Source organism: Globicephala melas, chromosome 12, assembly GCF_963455315.2.
Source record: "Globicephala melas chromosome 12, mGloMel1.2, whole genome shotgun sequence".
Classification (NCBI taxonomy): domain Eukaryota; kingdom Metazoa; phylum Chordata; class Mammalia; order Artiodactyla; family Delphinidae; genus Globicephala; species Globicephala melas.
The window spans coordinates 53,886,966-53,897,390 of NC_083325.1; the positions used below are offsets into that span (position 1 = coordinate 53,886,966).

The following is a 10,425-nucleotide window of genomic DNA, read 5'->3' on the forward strand; positions in this document are numbered from 1 at the left end:
TCATTAAGATATACATAATTCATATAAAATTTTGAAATAAAAATAAAAATCTGTTACAGTCATAACTATTCTTTTTCCACATTTATAACCAGTACCCACACAGGCAGTGACAGAGTGGAGAGAAAAAGGTGCTTAACAAGAAAATGATTGTCTGCTGAACAAAAAACAGAAGATTGCATCTTGTTTGACCAATACTTGGACTTAAAAACAGAGAAAGAAAGAGAGCTAGAGAGGAAAAAAGAGCGCAACAAAAGGCGAGAAACATTTGCTATTTCCCTCTCGAGGAGTTCTCTTTTTTTTAAACAAATTCCGAACGGAGATGGAGGGTTTTTTTTTTTTCTTTTTGTCTGTTTTGCTTTTGTCGTCTTGTCGTCGTGGTGGCGGTCGGTTTTTGTATAGTCGACTCTTTTTAAATCGTTTTAAACTAGAGAGAGTATTTTCCCAGATACAAATAAATCGTCATGCAGGTGGGGTGCCGGGTCCGTGGGAACCAAAAGGAGAAGCCGTGCTTGTCCTAGAAAGTATACAATTGTCACCTCTTTTATGTTTTCTGCCCGCAGCATCAGCGTTTGTGACTGTCTGTTGGCGTCGCGGTCCTTTGGGGTGGCCGTGGTGGTAGATGGTGGTTGGGAATTGTTGATGGTTTGCGTTTGTTATTTTTCTTGGTTTTTATATATTTTTGGCTGGAGTGGAAGTGTGTGTGTACTTGGGTGTGTGTATGATTGTGTATCCTGATTTCGGTTTGTTCTGGGGATGGAGGAGGAAGAGGAGGAAGAGGAGGAGGTCGAGGAGGAGGAGGGGAAGGAGGAGGGGGAGGAGGGGGAGGAGGGCGGCCTTGGGTATCATACATCACATTCCGAGTCGCTGGAGGTTACCGAGAGGATGGAGGTGCCGGTGTCCACGCGCTCCGTCAGGCTGGACACGCTGGTGGTGGGGCTGGCCGCCGTTGACGGCGACTCTGCCGAGCCGTGCGTGGGGCATCCGGGCTCGGCCAGAGAGCGCATGCCGCTCGGTCCTATGGCCTGGTGCTGGAGCCTGCGGGAGACAGAGAGCGGCGCCCGCCCTGATACGGCAGCCCCAACACCCGTTTCCGCCAAGCCGCCTCCCTGAGCCCGTGCCGCCGGGAAGCCGGGCATGCCGCCGCCGGTGCTCCGCAGCCGTCCGTGCCCCTCTGCCTCCCGAACCCCGCGCCCTTCGCCGCCGCCCCCGACTTCGCTCTCTGCGTATACCCCTCCTCCAGGCATCTGTCGGCTCACTGAGCGCTGCAGCCTCCCCAGCTCGGTCTGGGCTCCCGTCTTCCCCTCCCCGGCGTTCTCTGGAGCCTCCCAAGGCTTCCCAAATCGGGGCGGGCCTCGGGGGGAGAGGTAGAACTCGAGGCCGGCCGCCAGAGGAGGGGAGGCCCGGGCGCACACTGCGAAGAACGGCGAGCCCCAAAGGGGCAGAAGTCGGGGAGAGGCTGGGTGTTTCTTCTTCCCCAGCCCCTGGGACTCTTCCGACTCAGCCGGCTGCCTCTGGAGTGGACGTGCCTCTGGGTCCCCTCAATGCCTCCTGCCTCAGCTCCCCCAAATCAAGAGCTGCGGGTTGCTCGCCCGCCGCCTCTTCCTGGTAGGACCGGCTGGCTTTGCTCTCTGGATCCTCGAGCAGAGCGCACGATCGGGGGAAGAGAAAATGAGGAAGCTGGGAGCAAAAAAGTGGGGGAAGAGGAGGGAGAGGGAAAGCGGGAGACAGAGAAGGCAGGAGGGGAGTGCAGAGCCGTCTCCGGCTGCCCCTTCCCCAGGCCAGGCAGCTGCTACGTAAACCTAGTGTCTCTCAGTTCTCCCCGCGAGGAGGCCTTCCCCTGGCCCTGGGCGCTGCCCCCATCGGGCGAAAAGTTGGCTGCAAAGGCAAGGGTGAGCGGGCCAAAGGCTTAGGCCTGGGACACCTAAAACGGAACACACTCCCTCCCTCCAGGAGCTCACACCCAGTCCCCAGCCCCAGCAGCTGTCGGCAACTGCAGCCCTGCTCCCTGCAGTGCATCAGGCCCAGTGCCTACCCTGGCAGGGTTGGGACGCAGGCCTTCCATCAGGTCTTTAACCCAACTTCCTCCTTTCCCCTCTTCCTCTCCACTCCTTTCCTCTTTCCCCCTCTTCTTATTTTTCTCCCTACTTCCCCCAGGCCCAGCTCTGCTGACAGGTCAAGCCCAGTGCAACTTTGTGAGTTTGTGGCCAACTTGCCGGGCAGCAAGGCAGCTTCTGCTCCTATTTCCCAATTTAATGGACCAGGGGGATGCTCCTTGGCTTCAGCAGGAGGGCTAGCACCGACACACACACACACACACACACACACACACACACACAGCCTCTCCACTCCCAGCCTGGCTCTCCTGCTCCTGGTCAGGCAACTTGCAAGGCTTTGGGTACAGGCGTGCTGCACGGTGGCCACCGGCCCTTCCCCTTTATGCCAGGGACCCAGATTCAGTTTCCTCTCCCAGACGTTCGTGGATTCCTCCCTGGGGTTTTTGCAATGCGTGGAAATAAGAACCAGGTGGCAAGGAGCGCTTTCCTTCCTTTCCTGTCTGTAGGCTCCAGAGAAGCCCGGAGCTGGATCCCAGGCTGAGGAGGCTGGCGCGGGTGCAGCGCAGGGCTCAGGCTCCCAGGGACACGACCCAAGGGTTATGGGCACTCAGGACCTCACACACACTCTCTCCACCCTGACGAGAGCCCCTTTAGGGCAAAGCAATCAATACACCCACGCCCGCTCCTCTTCCACGCTCCTGGGCAAGCAGAAACTTTCTCCCGCTGACCAGGAGGTCTCGGCTTCTCGCTTGCTCGGCAGCCGCTGGCCTCCCGCCTCCTGTCCGCTCACCCTCTTTTCAACCGCTCTCCCCCTCCCCGGCCCCGGAGAGTGTAGCCAGGCCGCGGGCCCCGCCACTGACCTGTTCTTGGCCGCCGCGGCGCGGTCGCGCTGTCTCCGGTTCTTAAACCAGTTTCCTACTTGTGTGGGAGTGAGGCCGGTGGCCTGCGCCAGTTCGCGTTTCTTGCTGGGGTTGGGGTAGGGGTCCTGCAGGTACCACTCCCGCAGCAGGCTCCGAGTCCGCTCCTTGAAGCAATGCGTCTTCTGCTCGCCGTCCCAGATGGTGCGCGGCAGCGGGAACTTCTTGCGCACGCGGTACTTGTCCACCGGGCCGAGCGGGCGGCCGCGCAGCTTCTCGGCCTCCTGGTAGTGCGCCTCTAGCCACATGGCCTGCAGCTTGCCGTGAGACTCCTTGGTGAACTTGTGGTTCTCCAGGATGTGGTAGAGGTCGCGGAAGTTGCCCGTGTGGAAGGCGACCACGGCGCGCGCGCGCAGGATCGACTCGTGCTTGTTGATGGCCTCGCACGCCCCGGGGGCCACGGGCAGCGACCAGAGGAAGCGGCCCAGCCGCTCGATGTCGCCCGTCTCCTCCAGCGTCTCGCAGACGCTGGCCACCTGCTCCGGCGAGAAGTTGAGGGTGGGCAGCTGGAACATGGACAACTCTTCCGGGGGGGCCCTGGAGCCGCCGCCGCTGCCGCCGCCGCCGCCTGCTCCGCCAGCACCGCCGCCTCCCGCACAGTTCCCGCCGCCGCCGCCTCCCGCGCCGCCGCCTCCCGCACCGTTCCCGGCGCCGCTACTCGCCAGAAGTAGGGAGCGGTGGTGAGAATCGGCGAAGTTTGGCAACAAGAAGTGGGAGGAATAGAGGTCTAGGGGGGAGCGGAATACCATGGACTGACCTGAGAGGAGAGGAGAAAATTCAGGGAGAGGAAGAGAGAGGGGAGGAAGAGGAGGAGAGGGGCGATGAGGACCAGGAGGAGGGAGAGGAGAGGGGGGAGGAGGAGAAGGAAAGGAGGGGGGAGCAGGAGGAGGAGGAGGAGGGGGAGGAGGAAGGGCGTAAGGGACACCCACACCCCACACACATCCACACACACACACACCCGCGCAGCCACATAGAGAGGGAGGAAGGAGAGCGGCCCGGTGCGCGCGCGCAGAGAGAGAATCCGAGACAGAGAGGGAGAGGGAGAGAGAGCGAGCGAGAGCCAACCACCGCCGAGTCAAGATTCAGCGATTCCACAGCAATCGCCCTAATGACAACAGCCTCATAATATCTCCCCTAAATCCACAGTGAGTGCAGCATTGAAACATTTTGTTTCGCTTTTCTATTGGTCTGCGGCGTGTCGTTGTGGCGTTGCCACGGCAACCGCTGCCAATCACTGTCAGCCCTGCCAATCAATACCGAGAACGTAAGGACGGTTTTACCACTTAGCCAGAGTGGGGGGGAGGGGGAGAGCAAGGAAAGAGGGAGAAGGGGGGAAAGAGAATTTTTTTTTTAATCTTTGCAACTCTTAATCTCACCACTTCCCCCCTTCTCTTCCTCTCTCTCTCTCCTTTTCTTACTGTCTCTGAGCTCCCTCTTTTTTCCTCTTCCCCAGAGAAGTTGATCCAGAAAATTTAATAGCCATGGGCATAGAGTTGTTGAATGGGATGAGCAATTAAAGGGGGGATTTTGTTGGGAGGTGAGAGGCTCCCCACGCTGCATGAACGCCGAGGGCCAGCCCCCAAGGAGAGGCCGAGGGCCAGCGGAGCCGGCAGGGTTTGCACATGGTGTGCACGTCGGGCCGCCTCTTTCTGCCTATGTGAGCACTAATAGTGGCGAGGAAGAAAGGAGAGATGAGATCATGGGGCCCACCGCGCGCCGACCCTGGTCTGGCGGGCTGCTGCGCCCCAGGATCTCGGATTTTGGGGGGCATCCGGCGCCTGGGAGCTGGAGCCCAGGACCTAGGGTGCTGGAAGCCGCTCTGGCCTCCCTGGTCCGCAGTCCTCGGCCACGTTTACCCCAACTTCCTCTGCATTGCATCTGGCTTCTCTTTAACCCTGCTCCCAGTCACGGAGCCTTGATTTCCCCTATTGGCTTATATTTTAAAAGAGCAGTAGAAATAACAGTACACTTTCCATCTTAAAAAGCAACCCGCCTCTTTGTTTCCCCCCCCGGATTTCAGCTGCCTCCCTAGGAGCTGTGGAGGAAGTTGGGTTGAGACGCCTGGAAGCCCTCTGCCCCCCTCCCAAGATGCCACCTACCCCACAGCCCCCAAGGGGTCTGGGTCTGCCTACCAGCCCCAGAAGGCCACTCAAACTTTGGAGGCTGCCCCAAAGAAATGGATAGGCCTGAAAATTGCTTGTTTGCTCATACTATAAAGAAAAAAAAATTATAAAACTGTTTAATTTCTTTAAGGAAAGTAACATCACAAGCCTAAAACAAACCCCAGAAGGCCCATAGCATGGGGAGGGCCCTCCCTCCCTCTGGCCACTGCAGCCTCCAGGCCAGGCATGGGTACTTATTCTAAGGTATGTTGCTTTTAAGAACATGTAATCAGCATCTTGAGCCGGGCCTCCCTTTGTGAGGCTTCTGTAACTATGGAAGTGTGATTTACGCAGATTTGTCGGGGTCAGAGACGTCTTTCCCCTGAGCACTGTGTATATTTAGACAGGACTCGGTGTGGTGTTAAAAAGTGTATATTTTGAATGAGTTCACACACAGTAGCCAACAATGCCCACATTGTCGGCCCGTGTACAACGTGTATTGAAACGCAGCATCCAGACTTCAACTAATCTGCCCTCAATAAAGCTGAAATAATTATCCTAAGCTGCCTTTCCAGAAGAAAAATCATTGAGGAATTCAAAACTTTTTTGAAAAAAAAAAAAAGATCTTTTCTACATTCCGATGGAGATCTGGGGGTGAGGCGCTGAGTCCACACCACTTTGGAGATCTCAAAGAGGGAGGAGAGAAAGAGAGACTGTGAGAGAATTTAAATAGGAAACCTAACGCGACAGGGGCTGCAAGTGTCCCAGCCCCTAAACCCCTAGTTCTGGCCCTTGTTAGGCCTTGACTCCCCGAGCACCAGGCCTCCGGGGTGAGAAATGCAAGCTGCTTTGGAGGCTCCACTGCGGCAGGGAGGCTGTGGGCTGGGCGAGGGGGCCCCGACACCGGCCACTCAGCCCCAGTCAGCCAGGGTCGCTGGTCCTAAACCCGCTGACTGCGGCAGGAAAATATTCGCCCACAGGGAAGACCCGCCAAGCCCCACGAAGTGGGGCTCCGGGTATCTCTCCCCTCCGTGTATCTCTCCCCTCCGTGTATCTCTCCCCTCCGTGTATCTTCCTCCCAGCCGTGTGTCCGTTTCTGCTAAGCTGCGAAGCTCTAGGCGGTCGTTCACTGTGGGCCCAGAAAGAGCCCTAAGGTTGGGACACAAAAACAGACACTTCATCTTTTCTTCCCGATCCCTTTCTCTTGTAGGGGAAGGATTATAGGCTGAGGGGTGGGAGGGGGAAGGGGCAGGAGGAGGAAGCGGGGGAGGAAGGAATGAAAAAGGGGAGGGGAGTGGGTATTGTGCCGCATGTGGGGGGAGAATTCCTACGGGTGGGTTTCCGAATATTGTGTTCAACTTTTTGAAAACAGCTCGTGACCCCGAAACTGCATCCCCTGGAGCCGAGGACCCAAGGCGCCGGGCGGGCGGGTGAACCCAGCCAGTCCCCTCCCAGTGCCCGCAACCCCCGCCTCCGGGTTGGGGCGACCCGGCCTCTCCCGGCCGCCGCCCGACCAGCCCCGGAGGGAGGCTGGGCAGGTGCCGTGGGCTCAGCCGAAAGCGCTGAAATTGAAAACCGTCGCCACTCAAGAAGAATTGAAGCAAGTGGTTCTGAGGCTCAGCCCGGCGGCACCCCTGACCCCAGCCTCAGCCGGGGGGCCTGCCGACCCGCCGCACCCCTCCAGCGGCTTGGGGGTGCAAAGTCGGGCGGAGGGAGGCAGCCAGGCGCGCAGCTTTGTGCGCCGGGCCAGGGCCGGGCGCGGCGGGGCGGGCGCGCAGCCCCCGGCTGTCAGAGCCTCCCCTCAGAGCCGAGCTCCGCGCCGCCCACCGAGCCCACCCCGCGGCCCCGCAGCTGCCAGCGCCTCTCCGCTCCGGCCCGAAGCACCACGCCCGCCGGCCGGAGTACGTAAGTTGAGAGTCCAGAGAGCTGGGGAGGGAGGCGGGGCGGCCAGTCCTCGGCGCGGATGGCTGGACTGGCTCCCGGCCGAGCTGGGACCGCAGGCTCCACAGCATGTCGGTCTAAGGGTGCTGGCGGGGGGCTGGGGAGGGGATGTGGAGCACCAAAGCTTCCCCTCCCAAATTCCCAGACTCTGGGCATTGGGGAAGGGTGTTAGGAGACGAAGGACCTAAGGTTCTGGGGCCCAGGCTGCCTGCCCTGCTGCTCTGGGGACCCGAAGCATTGGGCAGAGCCAGGGGTGGGAGGTGGGCCTGGGGGACGCCTGGAGGAGGTGGCGCGCAGGGGGCTCCTGCACCCCGGTCTCTCAGAGAAGGGAGATCCGGATAGACAGGTCAGCCCGCGGAGCCTCTAGGTCTCCTCCGCCCTCTGGCCGCTCAGACTCCGGGGATTTGGCACCCGTATAGGCCGAGGTCACAAAATTGTCACCATCGTCCCTGCTTTAATCCTGGCCCAGGAGATGGGAAGGACAGCAGTACAGGTGATGGGGGGAGAAAGGGCGTTTGGGCTGGAAGATGTCCTTCTCTTACCAGGACCTACCGGGCATTTATTTACAACTGTCAGCCCCAACCCAGGCAGTCTCAACTCCACCAGAAGAGGTGCCTAAGAGAGTCCCACTCTCTTAGTTTCGGTTACCGGCAAAGCCAAGGGGTCTGGAAGCCTCCCAGAGAGGAAGACCCGAGGGCTGGGGCAGCTGCATCCACTCGGCCTTGCTCAGCTCCGTAGGCCAGTTTGTCCTGGGGAGCAACGCCCTTCCGGCCCCCAAGACATCGGGAGGCGGGAGCTGGCCGGGTGGCCCGCGGTCTGGCCTCCCTGAAAGCTACAAACTGAGGCCCTTGGCGCGGGCGGCAGAGGAGGGCGCAGGGGAGAGCAGCACGCAGGCGGGGAGGCCGCGAAGTCCTTCAAGGACCCCGATTACTTTCCTTTGAATGAAAAACAACAACAACAACAACAACTGCTCCCTTCCCGCGCCCCCCCCCCCCTTAGCCTCCGGGGACCCGCGCTCCGAGCAATTGTCGACACGGACAGTAAACACAGCTCAGTTGCCTCAACTTTCTCCGTACATAAAAGTTCCCGGCGTGCGGGGAAATTTGAATATTTGATCAGCCCCTTTGAGTGACCCTCATTAGCCTGGCGCCCTGCTAAGGCCCCGGCATTGCAAGAAAGCTGCTGGGCCGGCATTTGTATGCCTTGTTAGCGCCGCTTAATGAAGCCGCCCCGACCGCTCAAAGGCGGCCTCCGGGCCGGCGGCGCGCACCTCTCGGCACCCCGCTCTGCCTAATGAGCCCCAACGCCCGCCGAAGGCCCCTCCGCCCCCCACATCCTCAAACAAGAGAAGTTTGGCTCCAGTCTTGGGCCACCGTCCTGGAGAGTGGGCACAAACCGGGCCTAGCTGGCTGTGGTGACCCAGCCCCAAGAGAAGAGGTGGGAGACTTGGGGGGGATGTGAGCCATAGGGACTAGGGGATGGTTTGTGGCCTCCGATTGTAGCCCAGGGACTGCACTGCCAAAGTTTCCCAAGAGGGCCAATTTCAGATCAATTAGTTACCCCAGTTCCTTAAAGAACTGCATCTGGACTAATGTTGGGGTGGCAGAGGAGAGATGCCCAGGGGAGAGTCAGCTTTCCATCTCCTTCCCGCTCCGGCTTCCTCTGGTCTCCACTGCTCAGAAGGCACCTACTTCTTTGCAGAGATCCTCTATGACAGCCAGAACTGGTGTGCTAGGGCTTGGATTTAAGAAGGGGCGGGAACACCATCATTGCTCCCACCATCCACAGACCTCAAGCACAGTCAAATGTTATGACAGTTGGCACTAGGGAAGGCAAAGTACCACAGCCCACCCTGTCCCTGCCCACACTTCCAGCCATGCCCTCTCTGGTTTCTCTTTGATCACACACCTGGCCTTCAGGAGGCCTGAAGAAAGTGCTCTAGGCAAGGGGCCACCCTGTACAAGACCAATTGGCTGCTAGGGTGAGACTGAGACTAAAACAGGCCTGAAGGAGAGAAAGAGAGGGAGGGCTCTGTAAGGAAGGGGGACCAAATCACCATCTTACTTTCCCTTTTTTTTGGTGGGGCAGGTGACATTGTTGACCAGCAGACGTCAGGAATCTTGTTAACAGCTGTGCTTCAGTCCTCTGAAAGAGTCGACTTTTTCCTCTCGCTGCCCCCTCCCCCCATGCCCTTTTCCCTGGACAGTTGTCACTCAAGGTCCTCCGTTGCTCACCCAGCTCTTGGGCTTTTAAAGGTTACTTTTGGGAGTATTAATACACTGAGCTTGGGAAGCAGTCTGCTCTCAGATCGACACTCTGGGCCTTCTGGAGGTGCCCCCCCCATGGGACAATCCCTCAGACACACATGGGCTGGCCAGGTTGGTAACCTCTGGACCCCACTCCAGGGTGGCCCCCTCTAGGAGTGAGTGGCACCATCCAGCCCTCACCCTCTGCCAAAAGGCCAGGCAGGCCCTGGGCTAGCAGAGCTTTCAGAGTCCATCTGGTCTACCCCTCTTCTCTTTCTCTCCCCCAGCTCAACTGGCATGCCCCGCCCCTTATCCATCCTACGACCTCCTAATACAAGCCCAAACTGACTATTTTTAGGAATCGTCTCTGACCTGGGCAAGGTAGTGCCCTGGGCCTTGATCCATGCAAAGGGCAAAGGTAGGAGGGGGGAAGAGAGGAGTGGACGCTGTTGGAGAGAAACTGGTCCTGAGGCAGAGGGTATAACTCAGCTCTGTGGCCCCAAGGCGAGGCCCACCAACTGCTCAGGGGAGGAGGCGAGAGGAGGGGGCTAGGAGTCCGCGGCCTTCGGTCGGGGCAGGAGGGACCTGAGGCGTCGGCGTGGGGGGCTAGATCCAGAGAAGAGGGGCGGGGAGGCGGGGGTCGGGGGAGAGCGCAGGGCGAAGGTGGGGGGGTGCGCTCTTTAAGAGCCACACGGCTGGCAGGAGAAGCGCGCGGCCCGGTGCTGGCAGCGCATTGACCCCGAAGGGGATTTAGCGGGAAGGGAGCCGCCGGCTCCGGGGGCTTTGTCCGGGGGCGACCAGAGAGGCCGAGGCACAAGAATACGGAGCGACCGCGTCTTGAAAGGCCAAGCAGAGGCGGCGGCGCTGCTGCTCTTGACTTCTGAGCAGGGCTTAGAAAGCCTGTCCCGGCTTAAGCAGAACTGCCGGTGTTGGGCCCTGAGCGCCGAGTCCGGGCGCTCCGAGTCCCCGGCCTCGGAGCCGAGGAGGCGTGGGATGAGGGAGGCATTGGGGTGGCTGGGGACCTGGCAAAGTTGCTTTTGGCTCTGGATCCGCCCGACCATAGCTCAGAGCTGAGAGTCTGACGGGCCGCGCCGGGAATGGCCAGAGAAAGAATTTTCTTTTTCCGTTTGGTTTTGTGTGTCCACCACGCGCAGCTCCGGAGCCG

General features: G+C 59.5%; 1 protein-coding gene across 1 annotated transcript; it reads right to left on the reverse strand.

Moving 5' to 3' along the window:
* Nucleotides 1–842: 842 nt before the first annotated feature.
* On the reverse strand, nucleotides 843–3,720 carry SIX3 (SIX homeobox 3). Its single transcript, XM_030857702.2, has 2 exons — nucleotides 2,915–3,720; nucleotides 843–1,035 (listed from the first exon to the last, which is right to left on the reverse strand). Exons 1-2 carry the CDS (start codon nucleotides 3,718–3,720, stop codon nucleotides 843–845), a joined length of 999 nt encoding a protein of 332 aa, XP_030713562.1.
* Between the last annotated feature and the right edge of the window lie 6,705 nt (nucleotides 3,721–10,425).

Excerpts from the sequence above, each read along its gene's own strand:
- SIX3 (XM_030857702.2), bottom strand. The coding sequence starts at position 3,720 with ATGGTATTCCGCTCCCCCCTAGACCTCTATTCCTCCCACTTCTTGTTG. Across the intron at positions 1,036-2,914 it reads GCCGCGGCGGCCAAGAACAG|GCTCCAGCACCAGGCCATAG; the intron begins GTCAGTGGCGGG and ends TGTCTCCCGCAG.